The 23,476-nt window shown below is 29.5% G+C and overlaps 3 protein-coding genes across 3 annotated transcripts; 1 reads left to right on the forward strand and 2 right to left on the reverse strand.

Annotated features, from left to right (window-relative positions):
• The first annotated feature begins 3,109 nt into the window (after window positions 1-3,109).
• Window positions 3,110-19,965, forward strand: RhoGEF64C (Rho guanine nucleotide exchange factor at 64C). The gene is made up of 9 exons (XM_075821256.1): window positions 3,110-4,428; window positions 11,811-14,291; window positions 16,297-16,602; window positions 16,671-18,088; window positions 18,174-18,406; window positions 18,469-18,730; window positions 18,799-19,422; window positions 19,486-19,593; window positions 19,664-19,965. Exons 2-9 carry the CDS (start codon window positions 11,912-11,914, stop codon window positions 19,877-19,879), a joined length of 5,547 nt encoding a protein of 1,848 aa, XP_075677371.1. The 5' UTR covers window positions 3,110-4,428; window positions 11,811-11,911; the 3' UTR covers window positions 19,880-19,965.
• Window positions 19,966-20,028: 63 nt separating this feature from the next.
• LOC113795925 (uncharacterized) lies at window positions 20,029-22,274 on the reverse strand. Its single transcript, XM_027346164.2, has 7 exons — window positions 21,486-22,274; window positions 21,237-21,400; window positions 20,982-21,168; window positions 20,800-20,912; window positions 20,658-20,723; window positions 20,540-20,575; window positions 20,029-20,413 (listed from the first exon to the last, which is right to left on the reverse strand). Exons 1-7 carry the CDS (start codon window positions 21,723-21,725, stop codon window positions 20,221-20,223), a joined length of 999 nt encoding a protein of 332 aa, XP_027201965.2. The 5' UTR covers window positions 21,726-22,274; the 3' UTR covers window positions 20,029-20,220.
• A 315-nt stretch (window positions 22,275-22,589) lies between these two features.
• On the reverse strand, window positions 22,590-23,226 carry RpL29 (ribosomal protein L29). The gene is made up of 3 exons (XM_075821263.1): window positions 23,046-23,226; window positions 22,919-22,983; window positions 22,590-22,854 (listed from the first exon to the last, which is right to left on the reverse strand). The coding sequence occupies exons 1-3, from the start codon at window positions 23,080-23,082 to the stop codon at window positions 22,750-22,752; spliced, it is 207 nt and encodes a 68-aa protein (XP_075677378.1). The 5' UTR covers window positions 23,083-23,226; the 3' UTR covers window positions 22,590-22,749.
• Window positions 23,227-23,476: the final 250 nt, after the last annotated feature.

The raw sequence follows: 23,476 nt of genomic DNA on the forward strand, positions 1-23,476 counted from the left end.
TGATGATGATGATGACCGCATTTAATGATGATTTGAAAGCAGCATTATCATTATTTAGTAAAATGTATTGTGGGTAAAAAAATATCAATTTTAAAATAAATTTTATTTTGGTTATAAACCAAACGAAACAAACCAAAAATTGTAAATTCTCTATTCAATTTTCGACAAATGATCATTCTTGGTGTTATTTTTTCTTTACTTTCGATTTTTTTTTTGATTCAAATTAACAAATTCATGATAAACATGATGATCTTCCGTGTAATATAACAATCTTTCACAATGAATAATGGTTTATCGATTATCGATTATCTTATCTTGATCAAAAAATGATATTCATATCATTAATTTTTATTATGATCCATGTTGTTGTTTTTGGTTTGTTGATGTTGTTGTTGTTATGTAGACATTTGTCTGTTCGATTAAGACTCACAAAGATTGATTGATTGATTGAATCAAGTTTGGTGTGTGTGTATGTGCACTTATATATCTTACATTATCATCATCATTATCATTGTTTTTTTCCCTTACTAAATATCCATAAATTTGCCCATAAGATTAAGTGAAACGAATGGGTTAGTTTTTTAGTAGTAAGTTAGTTTTTGTGTGTGTGTGTGTGTGTAGGCGATTGCTTGTCCATAAAATCAATGCATGGCGATTGATGGAATGAATGGATGCCCATTTAATTAGTCTTTCTTTCTTTCTTTTATATAAATGTTATGCTCATGTTTTCATTCATCAAAAATTTCTTCTTCTTCTTCTGTTAGCCATTGGCCATTCATTAATGTAATGTTTTTTTTTGTTTTTGTAAAAATGAATCAATTATTTATCGAAAAACAAAACAAGGAAACTTGCATATCTGAAATAAAATAAAAGTTTATAAATAATTATTGATTATAATATGACTGAATGAGTGTGTGAGAGAGGAAAACACTTTTAATATCTGATTATAAATTCAATAATAATAATCAAAGATAGCCATCATATAAGATAGATAAATTAGATCATCAAAAAATCGATACTTGTCATCGAAAGAAAAATCAATATACAGATTTTTTTGACAAATCGATGGATTTTTTTCTTCAGGAAAAAAAACACACACACGTCTATAATTAGACAATTTTTCTCCAATCAATCAATCAATTAATCCACGTAGATATTTGCTGTTGTTGTTGACAGAATAATAATAATTTTTGATTTTTTGATTCTTCATTTGAATATGACAAAATCTTTTGTTTATATGGTCACTTTATTACGAAGTTAATGAATAAAGGAAGTTTTTTTTTTTAATAATCATTTTAGCTTTTTCTGTACATCGTGACTTTATAATAAAAAAATTTTTCTCGTTGTTTTTCTGTTTTGTAAAAAATTCCGGAAATATTTTCGTTTTCATTTCAAATCGATCACACACACTTAGCTACTTTGATTTTTTTAAATAAAAAAAATTTTCAGTTTAAACTCGTCATAACTTTATAATAATGATAAACTTTATGATTAAAAGAAAAACAACAATTTACAAATGATGAGATAATCTCTCTCTCTTCCCTTAAGTTTAATAATTAAATTTGATTATTATGATGATAATGTGAATGTTTTTTGATTTTGTTGAAACTAAAATCAAATTTGTTAATGAAAATGACAAATTAACTCTCTCTGTTGTCTTTCACAAGTATCTCATACAGGTCATATATGCGCATACAATAACAACAGTGAGGATAATAATAAAAAAAAATCCCAGAAACAGCCTGGCACAAACAAATTGATTGTTTTTTGTTTTTTTGTGTGTGCAAAAATAATTGCAGTATTGTTTTGACAAAAAACAACAGACAAACAAACAAACAAACAATTGTCTTCATATGATGATATATCATTTGAAATCATCATCATCATTTAATCAATCTTCACCTAGTTTTATCCATTAATTTTAATTTTGTTTTTTTTGTTTTTTGAATTTTTTAAAAAAAATTCACCTGTTGTTCGAATAGAAACTTGCATGGTGTAAATTGAATTTTTGTTTGTTCCGGTTTTTTTTGGCTGGCCAGACTCAAGGAAAATTCTAGGTTCCGGTTGTTTTTTCACCGTATCATCATCATCATCATCATACAGCAGCAGATTTCATTTTTTCTTTCCATTAAACAACAACATATTTCGTGATGATGATGCGGTTTTTTATTTTCATCATATCAATCAATCAGTTTTGTATTTATTTACGGTTTGTTTGTTTGTGTGTGACGAATGGAATCGTCAAAAAAAAAAAAAATTGTTGTTATGGATTTTTGGCACTTCCCGAAACTTTATCAACAACAGAGAAAAAACAAAAAAAAAGTTTTTAATGAATAAAAGAAAACCCCGAAAAAAAGACATTTCAATAATGTGAATGAATGAATGAAAATTCGTGTGAAATGAACCTGATTACTACCTGATTAATTAATTTATTAAAAAATGGTGATTTTTTAATGAAATTTCTAATGAAAGAATCTAGATTTCAAAGTCATGAAGTGATGATTGTTTGCTTGAATCACGGAAGTATATCATGATGATGTATATCGTTGTCAGCCAATTGTTGTTGTTGTTGCATGCTATTCACAACAACAACAACAACAACTCAGAAAGAAAAAAAATTCAAAATCTTGATATGTAAGATATTGTTGTTTTTCTGTGTGTGTGTGTGATGTATAGGAAATTCTTAACTTTTTTTTTGGGGGGATGGCTGACTGATTTGATTTGAATGGAATGAAATTATTTTTTTTTCTGGAAAATGATAACGGTAAATATGTGTTTATGATATTTCAAAGTCTGTATGTCAGTTGTATTCAGTGTTCAGTGCGGCAGCAGCAGCAACAGCCAAAGTCATCGACATCGATTCTCATTTTTTTATATAATAAAGGTGGTTAGGAAAAAAGAAAAAAAAAGATCATTGTATTCTGGATTGAGTTCTTTTTTTTTCTCTGTTCAACAACAAGTGTTTGTTTGTTTGTTTGTATGGGGCAACTGGCAATACAGCTTTTTTTTTTTATTTTGTTTTGTTTTGTTGATACTGAAAATGCTGTAAGAGAAACGAAAGAGATGGACACAAACACACATATAAAACGAAGAGAATGAGAAAGAGAAACATTTGAAACATTGAAAGAGAGAAATGGAGTTATGATGGATATACACACAGAAAAATAGAATGGTGACTTTATTTTGATGCCGCCAACCAACCAAACATAATAATGATAACAAAACTGTTTATGCAAAGGTGTGTGTGTGTGTGTGTGTGCTATACACCTTTAATATTTTGAATGTGAAACGACAACGAAAAAAGCATCAAAGTTTTTTTTCTTGCAGTCAATCTTTTTTTCAGTGCAAACCATAACGAATGATATATACCACTTTTTTTTCTGACTGGTTAGTTTATCCAATGCCAACATTGTCATAATCGTTTTCATCATCATCAACAACCTGATGATCAACCAGCCAGCCAGCCAGCCAACAACCTGTCATTCAATGTGAATGGAAAATACATACATACATCTGGTTACATCAACCATGTACTAAGGTTATCTTCATTTATTCATTTTGCTTGCTTTGCTTTGCTTTACTAACATAGTGATGTAACATTTTATTATTATGTGATGTGATGTTTGTGTGAATTTTTTAAGTTTTCAAAAATTCAAAATTAGAAGTGTGTGTGGGGAAAATGCCAAGATGATAATCTTCTCTTCGACGATGATGTTGTTGATGATCATCATTCAGTATGGTGACCATGATCTAATTAAAGAAGAAGAAGAAGAAAAAAATTTTAAGCTTGGATATTTTCGGTGACAGTGAAAATTTTCTCCCAGTGTCTGTCCTAAATCCAAAAATAGGAAAAAAAACTTTAAAGTTTGAAAATCTTCTTCATTTTTTTCCAGTCTGAACTTTTTTTTTCAATGTGATACATTTTGTGCATGATAATATTTGTGATTTTTTTTTGGTTTCAAATGTGATAAACACTTTAGTGATTAGGAATGTATGATAATTTGATCTTTGGATGATCATCAACAACAACATTAAGCATTTGGCCATAGCAACTAATCAAGAATAAACAAATATACACGCGTCAAAGTTCATCTAATTCATCCCTCAACAAAAAAAAAGAAGAAGAAAGAATTTATCATCCAGGAATTTTCCTATGTGAATTGTTTGTTTGTTTGATGTTTTTGGTGATGAACTTCAACATAGTTTTTTGTTGTTGTTTTTGTCGATGATCCTAGATTCAATCATTACACACACATCATAAATATTTTTCTCTTCATCAACCGACAATCAACAACGATCGGAATGTCCAAAAAACAAAACAACAAGCAAAACGAACTGGCCAAAATGAAAACATCATAAATAAATGCACACACAACCAAATCACATCAATATTAATGTTTTTTCTGTGTTTGTTCAAGAATATATATGGTAAGCAAACAAAATAGAAAAAAAACGATAAATTCTGCTTATGAATGATTATGAATTATAAGGGCAAAGTTTGATTTATTTAACATAACATGAAGAACTGAATATGTGAAAATATTTTATTTATTCTCTCTCTCTCCCTCGTTTGGTAAATCTTGATCATTATTATTATGATGTTTGATTATCCAGAAAATACCTTTGCTTTATTCATTTATGATGTTTGTGTGTGTGTGTGTGTGGTTTTGATTCTTTATTTCGGGTCATAGGTCATCATAGGTTTTTTATTTTATTCATTCACAATCACATTCTACATATTTTTTTCGGTTTTGTTTACATTTCTCACCGGGTTTTTGTTGTTGTTGTTGTTATGTGATGCTTTCAGATTTCAGATTTTTGTTGTTGTTGCTGTTATCCATGTTGTTTTTTTTTTTTGATTTTGTCACGTTTTGATCTGATCTGGATCAATATTGTAATCTTTCAATGTAATCATCAAAAGAAAATTCATTTCCGATCAATCCAATCCAATCAATAACATAAACGGTAAGTGTTTTGTTTGTGTGTACGCGTGTGTTATGTTGAAAAATTGAATTAAAAATTACATATGAAAATTCTAAATCATCAAATCATCAGCCACCCACACTCCGTTGGCATATTGGATTAGATTTGTGGCCAAAAATGGTTTGTGTTTTTTTTTTTTTTTTTTTTTTTTTGTCAACAAAATCAACATTAATTTTGTTTTGCTAAATTAATCTGGTTGTTTTCGTTTCAAGAAAAAAAAATCTTTGTCCATTTCTCTCAATTTGTTTAACAAAGTTTTTTTTATTTGTCACCAATGGCCAAATGCTCTTCTTTGATTCAATATCTGAATTTTGAACTTCATCAAAACAAAATTTGATGGTCATCATCATCGATCGATCGATCGATCTAGATTTATTTATTTATGAAATGAAAATTTTCATCCGATTTTTTTTCTGATCATCATCATCAGCGTCATATCATCATTTTTCTCGTTGTTGATTACATTAGATTCAAAATCAGACATTACATATTAAAACTGGCTGGCTATAGCTAGTGATGACCTACAGACACTGATTGCTTGTTTTGATTTTTTTTATAAAAAAAAGTTTGTTTACAGGAGAAACTAAACGAGTAACAACAAAATTGAGGTTATTATTCGGGCTATAATATGATGATATAACCAGTGTGACTTTAGTAACTCAGTCAGTCAGTCAGTGAATGAATAGCATCCATGAAAATTATTTAGTTGAAAGTCGTTTCGAAAAAAAATGGGAATCCTGTTTCAGTTTTTCGGTTGATTTTTTTCAGTTTGTTATAAATCCATGGATCTGGATTTCATCATGTCCATCATTTTCGTCATTTAAATCAGGTTTTTTTTCACACCGGGTTAAAAACAAGAAGATTTGAATAAAAAAAAAATGATTGATAAACACTAGTAGTGTGCATTTAGTATTTAATGTTTTTCTTTCAGCAAGCCAGCCATCCAGACAAAACAATTCAATGTTGTCGATGATGATGATGATTGGACATTGATCAACCGGATTTGGATGTGAGAAAAAAACAAAACACACACATCAATTTGGTTAGTTGTAACTAATTTGAAAGATTTCAGTGTTTTTTCTTCTTTCAACGAATGACGATGATGAAAAGGATGATTATTATTTTTTTCTCTTCGATTGATTTGATTTGATTTGATCATCATCATTTTTTGTTGATTATATTGACCTTTGATGATGATGAAATGATGATTTTGATTTTTTGATGAAATAATGTCATCTTTATTTAGTTTTATTTACATTCAATTTGAAATTAATAATAATGATGATAATGGTGGTCTGTGTGTAAAATGTCAATTCTATTCGAAATTTGATTACGAAATATATTATTAGATTAAAATTTGTAATTTTTCTATTTTTTTTATTGGTTTGGTTTGTAACGATCGATTTGAAACTAAAATCACTGTGTTTTTTTTTAAAAAATGATAATTAATAAATTATTATTGAATATGAAAATACAAAATGTCAAGGTAAAAATTTTTGTGTAAAAATTTATATGCCGTTTTATTCGTGTTTTATTTACGATTTAAATAATTATCATAAACTGTCTTATCATCATCATAATCTTTATCATTACGATGATAAGACAGAAAAACAAACAAACAAAATGAATACAAAAAAATTTGTCAACCTTGTTTTGTATCAAATTGACTGAATGAAAATGAAATTTCAAATGAATGAATGAATGAATGGCAAAAAAATTATTTGGCAATTTTGTTATATCATCATCATTTGCCATAAGAACAATAAGAAAAAACAAACAAACAAACAAACTTATATCAATACCTTTTGATTAGTGTTTGTGTAACCGGGATTTCAGATATTTTTACACCTTCCCCCTCCCCCCCCGAAAATCCAGCTATTTATGTTTGTTCATTTTGATCAGTTTTCCCAACTTCTTCAGTCATAAAGATTAAATAGGAAAAATTTTGATTTGGTTAAAATTTCTTTCAAGTTCATTATTAAATCAACGATGATGGTGGTGGTGGTGGTGGTGGTGGTGGTGGTGGTTGGATTATAATGATAATTATTATCATTATTATCAACAAATTTTATAATTAGAATGTGACCATCAAATTTTTTTTCTCTTGTTGATGATGATGATGAAGAAGATGATTTTTCCATCTTCTGAAGATTTTCTTTTTTTTTCCCCAGACATATTATTATTATTTGTGGTTGGGAAATATACTGCTGTTGATGATAATGATGATGATGCCATCATCATACAGTGATGACCCGACTAACTGATTTCAATGATGATAATCATAATTGTCGTTGATTTTTGAGCTGGTGACATGATTAAATTTTGAAAAAAAGAAATGCGAAAAAAACAAACAAACATTATGTGAAGCCAGGTAAAGATTTTTTTCAAAGTTATTTCTGATCTAATTTTCTAAATTTCTGGATAATTTTTCAATTGAATTGGTTTCGTTTTTGTTGTTGTTGTTCTAAATTGAGATAATCCTTTTTTTTAAAGTCACACATTTCTTTTTTCCATTCTTTTTTTGAGGAAATTATTTCCGAAAAACAAAAATTTCTAGAAAAATTTTCAATTCAAAGTTTCCCAACACCGGAAAGTATTCCGAAAATGGCTATAGCAAGAAAGAGTGGGTGTGTGATTAGCCCACCAACAACAACAACAACAACAAAAAAAGTGTTGATAAGATACATGATAATTCATCTGCATAATGGCTATGTTTTCCATGTTTCAATGAATGAAAAACCCTTTTTTTTCACTGATGTTTTTTTTCACTGTTTTTTAGGATTTTGATTACTTCCTGTGTCTGTGTGTGTAAGCAAGCAATCAATCGATGGATTGGATTGGATTGACTTAGCAAAATTGACTTATAATTGACTTTGATAGTTTTTGGCCACAAGCCAATGCTTGGATAATGGATCCATTCGGTAGATAATAACCGGATAAAATTTTGATTTTTTGGACATCATTTTGATTTTTGGACTTTTTCGTTGTTTGATGAATAAAGTCATCGGTAACATGATAATCATTGATGATGATGATGATGATTAATGGGCTGCCTACCTATTTTTTTGATCAAATGATGTTTAGATGTTTGGATGATAATAGTCTCTCTTGGCTATATAGATATTATGATCCAAAAATAAGATAAGAATTGTTGTTATCAAATATCGATAGTATCGATATATTTTTGTCCACCATATCATTTTGTGGTTACGAATGTTAGTGATACAATTACATTTGGGGCAATTTTTTAATTGACACCCTGTATTTTTTTAAAAAATACAAGGTGATCGATGTTGTTGTTGTTGTTGTTGTTTTCTTTTCATCTGAAAATAAAATCCAAAAGGATCAACAAATCCAACAACAGGTAGCTCATTAAATTGAAAAATGAGAAAATATCCAAACAAACGCAAACGAAGAAAAAAAATTAAATTTAGACCAAAAATCAGTGATTTAGATTGAGTGATTTTTTTCATTTCATTTCATTTCTATAAAAGTTTTTCATATAAAAAACACACGTCAATCAATGATTAGTAATGGGTAACGGTCATCATTTTGGACTTTTGCTTTTTTTAAGCAAAAAAAAGAAAAAAAAAGTTTTTCAATTGAAATTGAATTGAAATGAAATAAAATGAGTTTGTGTGTGTGGTGTGTGTGTGAATGAAGATGGATTTTCATTCAATTTTTGATAATCATAATCAAAATCCAATTTACCATGTTTTTTTTTCCTTTCATTTGAATGAATGAATGAATGAATGGATTCGGATGATGATGAACTAAATGATTGTTTAGATTTTTTTGGATGAAATGACCAACAAAATGACTCTTGTATGATGATGATGATGATGATGAGAGTTATATTTTTAGCCTATCCAAAACACTTGTGAAAAGCATCAATTTTTTTTTCATTCATTTTCTGTTTGTTTGTTTGTATTGAAATAACATTATGTTCTTCTTTTTCTTCTTGTAATTATAAATAAATAAATAAAAAACTAGATCAATCAATCAATCAAATCGATTTGATTCACCAATAATGTTCAGGTTTTTCTCTTCATTTCTCTTTTGATGTTTTGGCTACCAAATATATTCAGTTTCTTTAGATTACTGGAATTGGAACATTTTTTTATTTTGTTTGTTAAGTAATGTTTTCCATTTGATCGACTGAACAATGATCATCATTGAAATCATTGATGATCACGAATCACGAACAAAAAAAACCATATTTGTGCAATAAATTTCAAGGATAAATAATGTCCAAATTAATGATGAATAATGATGTCCAAATAATAAACAAATATACTTTTTCAATTGTCCTTGTTCAAATTTCCCTTTAGATTTTTTGAATTTAAATTTTGTCGTGATTTTTTTCAAATGGAAAAATCAAACTAAGTTAACCTGATTGATTATATAAAAATTTTGGAAAGTTTTTCATCGTGACCATCATACCACCAATGATGATGATGATCAATCGATCGATCGATCGATCGATATTGATTATGTTAATTAATTAATTAATCAATTTTTGAATTGAATATTTTTGAATGGCTTCTGTGCTTGAAAACATACCTAGATTTGACCTATCTCTCTCATTCATTTTGCAAAATACTCTCGATTTTTTTTCTTTCTTTCTTTCCAAACTTATTTATATAATCAATCGATGATGATGATGATGATGATGATAAATATCCAATTGAAACATTAAAACACATAGAAAAGAAGAAAACTAAAACTAAAATTCATCACGATTATTTAGCTTAAATGGAGCTTAATTCTTCTTCTGCTTAGTTAGTCAGTTAGTCAGTCAATCATTCATTGTTGTCGTTCGATACATACAGGATTGCCCTTATTTTTTGTTTCCCTTCAAAATAATTTCCTTTTTTTTTCCTTTGGAAATAAAAATTGATCCTCAGATAGGTTGGATGAATGAAAATGAAACGAAAAACAATTTTCTCAATTACCTTGTTTTGCTGTGTTTTGTTGTTGTTATCAACAACAACAACAGAAACAAAAAACACCCCGGATAATCGAGAATTGTTTGGTAACAAAATAATAACAATAATAATAATCCTAGATTCCTATTTGTGTCAGCAAATGAAAAGGAAAAAAACCTGGTACATTTTTTTCAAATGTTTTTTTTTTTTTAAATTTCATTTTGTTTTTATCGGAATTTCTTCTTGTTGCTATGCTCAATACTTGCACATCATATCTTAAACCAAAGAAAAGAATTTTTCAAAATTCAAAATTCAAAATTCAAAATTCCAAATCATTGAATTTTTCTTTTTAAAAAATTTGAAATTTCATCACTTCATTGAATGAATGACCATGATCAAGATTCTTTTGACAGAAAAAAAATGCCGTAACAAACAAACCATAAGTGTGAGCTTGCATATTGGCAATGATTATATATTTATTTTGGATGCAATGAATTTTACCAATGTAGATCATGTTGTTGTTGTTGTTGTTGTTGTTGTTTGGCCCAGTTTATCAACAACAACAACAAACAAACAAATCACAAACAACAACAACAACAACAGCAATTTGAAAAGAAGACTTTATTTGGAAATATTTTTTCGTTTTTTAAACAATAGAAAAAAAACGGATTGCGTGTGTGTGTTTGTGTGGGCACAAAATGAAAACACGAAAATATTTTTCAAGAAAAAGAAAAAAATTGAATTCAATTTTCTCAATGATTCTAATGATGATGGAAAGGGAGAGGACCATATGGTTAAATGAAAAGGCACGTTTATGCTTGTTATTCATTCATATAGAGAGTTTTCCTTTTTTTTTCTTGAATAAATCATCATCAATTCGGTATCATCATCATCATCATCATCGAGGTCTAGGTCGGCGCTATGAGTTTCTGTTTCTTTTTGCCTCACGCTCCCATAACACGTGGTTGATGATGATGATAATGTCATTGATATATTCAATGATCGATCGATCAATTTGAATTGAATCGATCGATTTGGATTACCCCGAAAAAATGAAAATATTCACTTTTTCCTCCTTCTTTCTTAGGAGATTTTTTGCCATGAATGAATGATCGATTGAGCTATCAACGATTTTTTTTCCATTCATTTTTCTTTGAAAAAAAATCGTTTTAAAAAAAATTTCAAGGATCAACAGATATTTAGACCAAACAACAACGACGATGAAAAAAAAATCAAGGAAGGAAGATTGGCCACTGCGAACGAACAAACGAACGAAACTACTACGTGATTTTATTATTATCATCATCATCATTTTGGTTAATTGAATTTTATATAACAATAACAATAATAATGAAAAAATATTTGGCCAAAAACATTATGCCATTGTCATTCATTCATTTAATGATGTGATTGAATGAATGAAAAAAGCATTTATGAAATGAAAATGAATAATGATTTCATTTTTCGTTTTTTTTTTCGCTTTTTTGCCCGAACTAAAAACTGACCATCATCATCGTCATACAATAATATCAAGAAAGATAGAAAGATGATAATGGAAAGAAGGAAGAAGATTGAAATGACATTCAGTTTTTTTCCAGTTTTTTTTTTCTTGAAATCTTTTTTTTCAATTTGAAAATGATATTGATGTTGATTGAGGAATAATCCATAGTATTTTTTTAATCCGCCAAAATAAATTGTTTGATGATTCAATTCAATTCAATTTTTTCCCTTCTTGTTTCTAATTAGATTAAGGATTGAAATCATTTTGTTTTTGTTCAAGTTCAAGGATTTTACCTTGTTTATTTTGGTTTTCATAGTTACAAAAAAAAAAACATTTTTGTTTGTTTGTTTGTTTTCTAATTCTGTTTTTTTTTTTGTCCACTTTTATTATTTACATAGACAAAACATGATCAATAAGTGGTCGATTGACAACAACAACAGCAAAAATATTCTCTTCTCTCTGTGATTGATTGATTGATTGATTGATTAATTAATTAATAATGGAACAACGTAATAATCACATAATAATGACATCATCATCATCAACGACAATATCAACAACAAATCAATCAACATTACGATTACATACGAATCCAATTATGATGGGAACCTTAGGCCATAGCCATAATCATATAGCTGCTGCTGCTTATCATCATCATCATCATCATTCATATAATAATCATCATCCTCATCATCATCAACAGCATTTTAATACGGTTCGTGTGGCCAGATTAAACAGAATGCATGGACATTCATATAATGGTCATCATCATCCATCGCAACAGCAGCAGCAACTACAATTAATTCAACAACAACAACAGCAGCCACCATCATCATCATCATCAAAATCATCACCATTGAATGGTCTTTTTACTTGGAAACGTAAATCATCAACAAAAACAACATCAACCATATCAAATCGACATGCTCAAAATAATTCAATAATTCCAAATGCTGCGACGTCGCAATCAAAAGCAATGGCATCAATACCGCCTTCATTGGCCAAATTATTTAACCGAGATGTTGCCGGTAATACACCGAAACATCATTCATCAGATAATATGAATCATTGTGTATGTCGTGGTCTAACTGGATCAACATTCATGGCACCTTCTTATCATTATTTCGATGATGATGATAGTCAATTAATTGCACCATGTTCAAATGTTTCAAAACAACAACAACAACAACAACAAAATATTCGTTCAATATCGAATGATTCATTATTAGCGGATTGTCAGCGTTCAAGTCAACAACAGCAATTCAACACAACTCAAACCAAACGTCATTTAAAAACAATGGGTAAACCATTTCATACAATCAATGAACGACGATTAGTATCGAATGTATCGAAATCATTGGATAGAATTGTTGCTGCATCACAGCAATCATCATCAGCAGCAGCGACAACAATTTCGCAAAAAGGAAAACAATCCGAAAATCGACGATCAATATTGGAATGTAATGTTAATCCATATGAACTTGTTTTGACCAATGATGATGATTCTAATCAAGAATCATCATTTCAAGATACTACTACAGTCAAAATAGCCAAACGTACCAATAACAAATTAAAATATAAAGCGGATACTGTCAAATCTAGTCATTCTATGTCATGGATAAACAAGCAAAACAACAACGATGATAATTCAAAAATTAATCAAACATTCGATACTACGGCTATTTCATCTTGTCTTGATTGTAAAGATCAAAAAACAAAAAATCGTTTAATTAATAATCTTTTCAATAAAACAAACAGTATTCGTATTGCCGGTCAAACTGTTTATTCAGCCATACAATTTGCCAATGTTGATGATGATAATAATAATAATTGTCCTCATCATCAAACTATCAATTTAAATCAATCAAAACTGCCACCATCACTAACAACAACAAAAATAAATCCATTACAACGTACACGTTCAAGTGGTTCATTATCATCATCATGGTCATTTGATGATTCTACTTCACAATCAAATTCTGATTCATCGTTGAATCGATTGACAACGACGCCAAGACAACATCAGATTGTTGTTGATCAACGTGTTTCCCCCTTGATTATTGATGAACCAGAACCTGATTATGATCAAGATGATAATAATGGTCAAATCAATTTGGAAAATCATCAAAAAGAATCCACCGAAATTCTAACCAACGAAGATGATAAAAAGATTAATTTTGAACGTAAAAAATCACCACCAATAAATTCATTACAACGTCCAAAGAATACACCACCACCATGTCCACCATCTGCTCTACCTCCGCCGCCGCCACCACCACCTCCGCCTGAATTTTTAACTGCACCATCAACGTCATTGTCAACGACAAATCGTTCAACAGCAACATTGCCAAAAAATCCAAAAAATGAAAATCCGAAAAACGGAAAACAATCCAATAATCGTCAACAAGATAATAATCGTTCATTTGAAAATGAATTAAAAGAACGTTTAAATCAAGGTGTAAAATCTATATTGAAAAAGACAAATTTTTCATCATCATCATCATTGAATGAAATTGTTTCAGTTGTCAACAAAAACAACAATGTTGATGATAATATCAACATCAATAATGATGATGTGGAAGATTCTTCATTGAAAGGAAAAAAACATGTTCATTTTCGTATGAAACGTTCATCAGCGGCATCAATTTCATTATCTGATGTTTCAGGAACAGTATCATCAGGTGGTGGTGCTGGTAGTAGTTTAAATCGTTCAAGATCAGCTAGTCATATAATTACCGAAATTATACATGAAGAAGATTTGGATAATGATGGTGGTGAACATTGTGGTAACAGCAGTAGCAGCTACTATGATGATGTTTCTCGTTCACCCGATGATTTGATGATGATGATGACCGATTTTGGTGATAATTCCAATGATGGTAAGTTTATATCCACATCAAAAATCGATGATTTATATATTTGACTGACTGACTGACTGACTGATCTGTATGATTGATTGATAGAATGAGGATAATTTATGATTTGATGATGATGATGATGGAAATCCATATCGTCGTGTGTAAATACCAAAAATAAATAACGGTGATGGTTGTGATTAGGTTATTTTTGTTTAGTTTTGGTCAAATAAGTGTGTTTGAAGATTATTATGCGAAAGAAATAGGCCATTCAAAGATGATAATAATAATGATAGTTATTATGGGATGCATGACACGCCATGACCATCACCAACCCGATCCATAAATTATAGTCTTTCTCTCTCTCTCTTTGGTTCAAGGTCACGATTATCTTTGAATTACCACAAAAACAAAAAAAAATTCAAGTTTCGATCACTATTTCAATTCAATTGACCGAATAATGTTGTTTCGGATTTTCATGGTTCGTGATCACACATCCAAAAACCACAACACACACATATGTGGGTGCCACATCGTTAATCACTGTTTAATCGAATCGATCAATCGGCAATCGATTATTGTTTGATCAAAAAAATGGCCATCAAAAAATTTATTTTAAGAGTTTCTACATTGACTTTCAATATTCAAACATATTGTTTTTGGAAAAAATTTTTTTGTTCCTTCATTAATCAGATTAGATCTATGCTTTGTTTGTTCTATCATGAATGAGGTGTGGTTAACTTAACATATTCCATACGACAAACAAAACAGAAAATTGAATAGGGTGTATTTGAATCAACCACTTGTATTGAGAATTGATGCCAATCTTTTGTTTTCCACCTGTATTCAACCAAACCTATTGTCATAGTCCAGATGCTTTTGTTTTGTTGTTTTTGTTTTATCGAGACCTGATTGTCATCTTTGTTTCATGTTTGATGGTTGATGTTTATTTTAATTTTGTTGTTTTTTTTTTGAAAGTCACGATATTGGTGTGACTTATATATTATCATATCATATCATCAACCACAACCACCGCCAACCAAACACCAACACACCTTGGATCGTGACATTTATAATAAAAAAAAAGTTGCAAATTCAAATACGCGGAAAAACATGATCGGTCGGGTCAAAAGATTTGTATTTCCTGTATTTTCGAAATGTGGTGGTTGGTAGTGATGATGATGGTGGTGGTGGTGGTGGCTGAATTTCATAACAAAAATTTTTCTTTCTTTTCGTTTTTCGCTGAATGCAAATGGAAATTTTCGTTGTTTTCGGTATGTGTGGATTGTGACCAACGCCTTTTCAAACTGAAATCAATCGCTAATAATAATCTTTATCTATGTGAACGGGGTTTCCAAACGAAAGTTTTGTACTGATCATTTTCACTTGTTGCTGGTCGATTGGTTTGTTTTGTTTGGTTGGCTGGTTGGTTGGTTGGTTGGTTAAGATCATCATCGTGTGTGTGAATTGATTTAATGAAGTCTTTTTTGTTTGTTTTTTTTGGCTGGACAAAATTGTCGATGAGAAAGTTATTCGTTTGTCAATCAAACGGTTTTTGTTTCCACCACTTTTTTTTGTTCACATGTCACACATGTTCATTTTGACACCCAATCTTTAGATTGACAAAATATTTTGTTGTACTCGTGTGCGACCTAACTTGACTACTAAGTTGAAATTGAACCACCATCATTATTATGTTATGTTGATCTAATTTGATCTAATTTCTACAAAAAAAAAAATTTCAATTGATTTTTGATCGATCGAGTGAGTGAATGACTGATTTACTTGCCTGATCCATTGATCCGTAACATTTGCTTAATAGGGGTTTCACACTAGCAGCAATGTGAATGAAATATTTCAAATGCAATATTTCAGTCCATTTCAACCTTATGGGCTGAAATATTTTCGTGTATATATTTCATGAAATATTGCTGTAGTGTGAAACCCCTATAAAAGAAACAAAAAAAAAAAAAAAAAAAATCAATTTTTTTTTTTCATTTTTATTTACATTTTGTTCGTTTTCTATTAGGATGTTGTTTGATCCAGAATCAAAATGATGAGAATAAAAATGAAAATCATCGACAACAACTTTCATCGTCATCAACGGCTACAATTTCTCCATTACCACCACCAGTTCCAGCTCGACGTTATCAACAACAGATATCAAATGAAGATGATAATAATAATGTTGAGAATAATGAAAAATCATCAACAACAGGCAAACAACCATTGACAAAATTTTATTCAACCGGTAGTGTACGATCATTATTGGCAAAGAAATTAAATCTTTCATATAGTCCAGCAACAATTAAACGATCACCAAATCATTCACTTGGTAAGTTTTTTTTTGGTAATACTTTTGATTAACTTAATTAATTTGATTTTATCATCGATTGATCAAAGGACGACGATTAAATTTATCAAATTTTTCCATCAATCAAAATGTTGATGCTGATGATGATGATGATGATGATGATATAAATCTAAACAATCAATCAATCAATGATGATCATATCCGTAATAAAAGTATCGATTCTGGTTGTTCATTTTCATTTACAACAATGTCAACATCTCAAGATATTATCGATGATAATAATAATGATGAACCGATAGTCAATATTGATGAATCTGATTTGATCACGAAATCCGATGACAATTGTCATAATGAACCGACAATGATCAACAATAATCGTAACACAGAAATAGATGATCACATCTATGAAGAGCTGGATTATTGTTATATTGATTCGAAAGAAATATCTATGGCCAAAAATGATGCAAATAAAACAACAAAACATCGTTTGTTTATGGGAACACATCGTGATGAAATTTTGAATTATTTGAATGGTGCACGACAACGTTTTGTTGTTGACAATTGTATGGATAAAATTGATTTTGATAGCAACAGCCATATTGGTCAATCATCGTCGTCAACATTGACCAATAACAACACCAACAACAACAATAATAATCAAATAATTTCTGAAGATATTGAATCCAGATATCTAATGGGAAATGATGATTCGGGTAATAGTTCACTTTGTATGGCTGATGATCAATATCAAGAAAGTTTAGTTTATTTAATAAAGAAAAAATCTAGTTTTATCAATGCCAACAACAACAACAACAATGATTCATCATCAATAACCGGATCAACGATGGCAAGTACACGTCGAAATCGTGTTAGTAATATAAGTAATGCATCAAGTGAATCATCAGCAACATCTGGTGTATCAATTTCAAATCTAACTATGGATGAAATGGATGATGATGATGCTATTACAACAAGTAGTTCAAGTGCTAATTCATCCGGTTATTATGTTCTGGCTAATCGAATTATACCAACTGTTGAACGTAATGATTCAGGTGTTGGTAATGAAATTGATTGCCGTACCACCATTGTAGCATCCACAAATAAAGATGATGATCATCATCGAATTTGTTTGGATTGTGAACGACATGAAGATATGGTCAGCAATAATCGTTCACCGATAACCAGTTTGAACAATGGATCCAAACAACAACACGAACAACAACATTATTATCATAGTTTTAATTATGTATGTCATCCATGTCAAAAACGTCGTAATGAACGTAAAGAAATTATTTCGGAAATTGTTGATACTGAATTGAAATATGGTCGTGATTTAAAGATTATATTGGAAGAATTTGCCAAACCGATTAGTGTTGCCGGCCTATTAACACAACAACAAGTTGATGATATTTTTTTGAATTTAGATCAATTAATCGATGTAAATTGTCAGTTAGCACAACTTCTTCAGGATGCTGTCGATTTAGCTATTGAACAACAAGGTGATGAGGTAATTATCATTTCATGTCAATCATTCATTTATTTAGCTCTTTTAATAACAAAAATCTTTACTAACAAATTGATTTTGTATCCAGGATCTTACTACAGTCAACATTGGTCAACTGTTTAATGAATGTTTACTTGAAAAGATTACTGTATTCGAACGTTATTGTATACGACAAGCATCTGCTTCATTATTATTAAATCAATTGGAAAAGGAAAAAGAATTGCTTCGAATATTTCTTCGAGTTTCACAAATGGAAAATGCTTTGTTACGACGAATGAATCTTCGATCATTTTTAGTCGTACCAGTTCAACGAATTACCAAGTAAATATTCGCAAAATATGTTTCTCAAAAATAATAATAAGCTAATCATTTTATCATTTAAGGTATCCATTATTATTGAATCGATTGGTAAAAGTAACACCACGACATTATGCCGATTATGAATCATTACGTGAAACACAAATGAAATTAGAAATTCATTTGGATAATATTAATCAAAAAACAAAAGGTTCAATTGCGGCTACTACATCACGTATTTGGCGTCGTATTTCAAATCTATCATCATCAGCATCGATGCGTATTCGTAATAATGATTCACAACATCATCATGTTATCGAAGATTTTGGACATGTTCGACTTAAAAAGGTAAACGAATAAGAAGAAAAATCTTTTTCTTTTTTTTGATCATTTTCATTCAATTGATGAACATTTAGACTTCCTTGGATATACTAAAATGGCCTCAGGATGAAAGTCGTTTTATAATGATTGGTAGATTATCGTTTATTGTTGAACGATCAGGAACAGCTACAAGTTCGGAACAGTTAAATGCATCATACAATAATAATGGTGGTTCATCATCAATCAATAACAATATCATGAGCAATTCCACACATACTATTTTACATAATTCATTATCAAATTCATCATCAATATCATCATCATCGAAAATTTGGTCTCGAACATTGAAATTTTCTATTGCACATGCAGTGCTTATTGTTAGATCATCCAATGGATCCGAATCGGAAACGATAAATATGGATACATCAATCACACAGACAACATCATTATTGTTGTCGGATATAGCCAACATTAATCATTCATCATTATCGAATGTTGATTGTTCCGAAAGTAATGATTTTTTACTTCGATCATCTAATGTTCGTCATCGATCCAATTCCAAAAGTCCAATACGTATTAATAATAATAGTAGTTCTAACTCTTTAAGTCTAAGTCAACAACAACAACAATATCCTGGCAACAAATCAAAGATTAATGGCGATCGTGAAGCAATGTTAATTTTGTTTAAAGAAAAAAATGGCCGTTATACATTATGTAGAGTGAGTATTAGTTTATATTTTCCATTATTCAAATTGAACATATTTTTTATTCTATGTATATAGGATGTTCTCAATTTATCAATGTGTGTTATAGCCAAAGCAACTGATTTTGATAGTGAAGAATTTTTCGAAATACATGAACTTGAATCACGAGAATCACTTTTATTAAAAGTATGTATTATAATGTGTAATCAATTGGCCATTGAACTAACTGAACTTTTTTTCATTCCATTATATACAGGCCGAAACACAATCCGAAATGCGTGAATGGTTAGAACAACTTCGTAAACAAAGTCAATGTCTTGGTCAATGGCGTCGACGACGTAATGCATTACCTAATATAATGGTATTACGACAAATGGACAATGATATTAACCATGATAATGATGATGATGTCGATGATAACAATACAAATCAAAATCATGAACATTATCCCACCACCACCATGAATAGCTAGTCCAACCAACAAAGAAACCACATCCTTTCCATCATCATCAACTAGCCCACCTCGTACCAAAAAAAAAAAAAAAAAAAAAAACCAAACATGAATTTTTGTAAATTTTAAAAAAGGAAAATTTCTATAATTTTTTTTTTTGTTTTTGTAAATAAAATAAAAAGCCAATCATTTATTTAATAACAACAGATAAAATCAAATTATTGACAAATAATATAAATCATCATTATAACTATGCAAATGTTTTCGACAGCGCAGATATATATAGAGAGAGAGAATTTTCGGTGGTTGTTTTTGTTTTTCAATTGGTTAGTTATCTAAAGCTATAGCTATATTCTCAAATTTCAATATTCCATTGGTTCACGAAATACGGCACGTTTTCTTCTTTTTGTTTCAATACAATTACCCCACCATGTACGATCAGTACACATATCATCCATTTTGAACATAAAACATTTGGTTTTGACAACATTAAAATAAATTTTACCAACTAGATTTGCTGCTCCTGAATTGGCCACTTTTAAACATGATCGAAATCTATTAATTTATTTGTGAGTAATGGATCACAGGGGTAAAAACAAAACCAAATTGATATGTCAAATACAGGATTCGAATTTTACATGAAATGTCCATTACAGACATTTCATAGGGTTTTTCACTTACCTTTCATCACATGAACAATGTGAAACATAATGAAATCTGTTGTTTGGATTTTGGATAACATAATCAAAAAAAAAAAAAATATTATTGATTCAATTTATCGATTATTGATTAGGATTACCTGTAATTGAATAGATGATATTGATTTTCGAATGGACCAATTGAATATTTACATCGATCATGATCACTGTAATCACAGCAGATAGATAAAAGTATCATTAGAAAATGATGATTTTTGTTTTCATTTTTGGTTTCAAACATACCGACAACATCGATCAGCAAATGAATAATCACCAAGATCTTCAAAAACTTTACCATTCGAACCTTTACCACACCATTTTGTACCGGGAAATAAAAGTGAATCTCGTTTTGTTCTCTATTTGATGATGATGATCATAAAATTTTACCAAAATCAATCAATGGTATAATATGAATTATTACTAACCGTTCGTCTTCGTGATCGTGACAAATTTTTATCATCATTTACATTATTGTTATTAATTTTTGATTTTTGATAATGTTGTCGAATTTTTTGATGTAATTGTTGACATTCATGTTCATAACGTTCATAATCGATTAATCGTTTTAAATGTTCGGGTAATGATGTTATTTTAGTTAAATTATTATATTTTCTATAGAAACAAAAAACAATAACAATGACCATGAATAGTTGCGAATCATCAATTTTGTATCAACTTACTCAATCATTTGAAATGATTTTGAATCTTTACGAATATTTGGATTAATTTTATTAAATTGTTCATGAAATTTTTCTATAGTTTTACTATCATTTGTATATTCACAATCAATTAATTGACCATCGGTTAACCAGAATTGAATAATTTCATGTTCATTGCGTGTTAGCTAATTTGATCATCGAAAAAAAGAAAACAAAAACAACAATCATCATTGGTTGTCTCAACATAATTTAATCTGAAAAAATATTTACCTGTATTAAATCAATATGAAGATAACGAGTTTCAATGGCTGAATAATTATTCCAATGTAATTTAGTAATAATTTCACCATCTTTTAATTGATATGTTGATGCAAATGATTCATTATATACAGCAGCAGGTTTATAAATAGATTTTAAAGCTAATGATGATGATGGCAATTTATGGGCTTGAATGGTCAATGATGATGATGATTGAATGACCAACAATAATGATAATACTATGAATGCCATCCTTCAAATGATGATAATTTATGCTGAAAGCTAAGATGATGATATGTAACACGATGATGCTTACAATGATTGCTTCAATCCTATCAATCTGCAGATTATTTCAAATGAATTTCAATATCAAAAAAATGATGATATGATTTTGTTTGTCGTTGTCGTTGCTACTGGTTTTATTTTATTTTTCTATTTTCCTGGTTTCAACGATCATACGATCGATTTATGTAATGGTATTGGCGGTGTGTGTGTGTGTGTTTTAGTAAATGATAATTTCTCGCGCGCGCAATAAATCCACACCACACACAGAAACAGCAAACAAGCAGCAAAGCAAAAGTTTTTCTAAATGTGTAGGCAATCACCGGCTTTTTTTTCTTTGTCAATGACACACAGACAATGGAAACAAAAAATATATAAGTCAATGGGAAAAATGAACGATTTTTATACTGCCCAGTCAAAACCGAAAAAAAAACCAAACCGTAAAAAATGGATGAATATTTTCGATGGCGCGATAATCGATGCGTCGAATCATGATCAAATGGCGTGATCATGATTCGCGTCTATTACGTCATCATCATCATCATCTTTTACATTTTACGCACATGTCAAATAGGATTGATGTTTGTTGCCAAAAAAAAGAAAACATGCGTTTACATCTTGATCACCAAAATTATTTGCCGATCAAATGATGAAAAAATCGATAAAACTTTTTTTTTGATTGATTGATTGATTCTTCGCCAATTTCAACAACAACAACAAAAAAACCAATGATATTATCATCATGTAAAGATCTTTTTTCCCATGAAATTGATTCATTGGAATTTTTGGCAATTAACATAGATTGCATTGCCAGATAAATAACAACTTAACAAGTTCAATTCATTTGTATTTGTATTTATTTAATTTATAATTTAGGATCAAAATAAAATTGATTATACCATTATTATAATAATAAAAAAATACAAATGAAAAATTCTTTAGTCATTGTTTTTTAAAGGTGAAAAAACAATCAATCATCCAGCCATCCATCAATCTATTTTTTAGCTTGACGTAATTGAGCTTCTAATTGTAATAATTCTTGGCGACTTTTATTATGTTTACGTGAAAAACGCATGTTACGTAATAATTTTTGATCAACCTGTTTTTGTTAAATTCAATAATTTGTATGAAAAAATTGACGAATAGAAAAACAATATACTTACTCCTTTCATTGATTGTTTGCGCATTTTTTTCGGTCGATGAATACCGTTTCGATGATCTTTACGATCTGTAACAAAATGAATGATTTTTTTTTAAAAAAGATTTCCAAAAAAACAGCAATATACTTACTTTGATTATGATTAGTATGATTCTTTGATTTGGCCATTGTTTTTTTTTCTTTTTTTAAATTCCGAAATACAAAACAAAAAATTGACAAAACAAAATGAAAATGTTGAAAACACAAACAAACACACAGACACACGTTGCCAAACAAAACGGGAAATGGGAAATATGAACACTCACAACACACACACACACACACAGTGAATACGTTTTCTATGAATGAATCTTTGTCTGTGTATACACTGCATTCAATGAGAGTTTGAAAGTTTCGGCATCAAAATATGAAAGCGAGAGAAAGAGAGAGGTGAGAAATTCTTGGAAACTTTTCCAATTCACATTATAATGTAAAACTTTATTGCTCTGGAAAATAATTTTATTAGTTAGCTAGTTCTTTATTGATACTTGCTTGATCTTCAGGTAGATTCATTCCATTTCTG

Source organism: Dermatophagoides pteronyssinus, unplaced genomic scaffold (assembly GCF_027571235.1).
Source record: "Dermatophagoides pteronyssinus isolate colony J.1.1.1.1 unplaced genomic scaffold, Derpt_VIB-CSIC_2022.12 sq0009, whole genome shotgun sequence".
In the NCBI taxonomy this organism is placed as follows: domain Eukaryota; kingdom Metazoa; phylum Arthropoda; class Arachnida; order Sarcoptiformes; family Pyroglyphidae; genus Dermatophagoides; species Dermatophagoides pteronyssinus.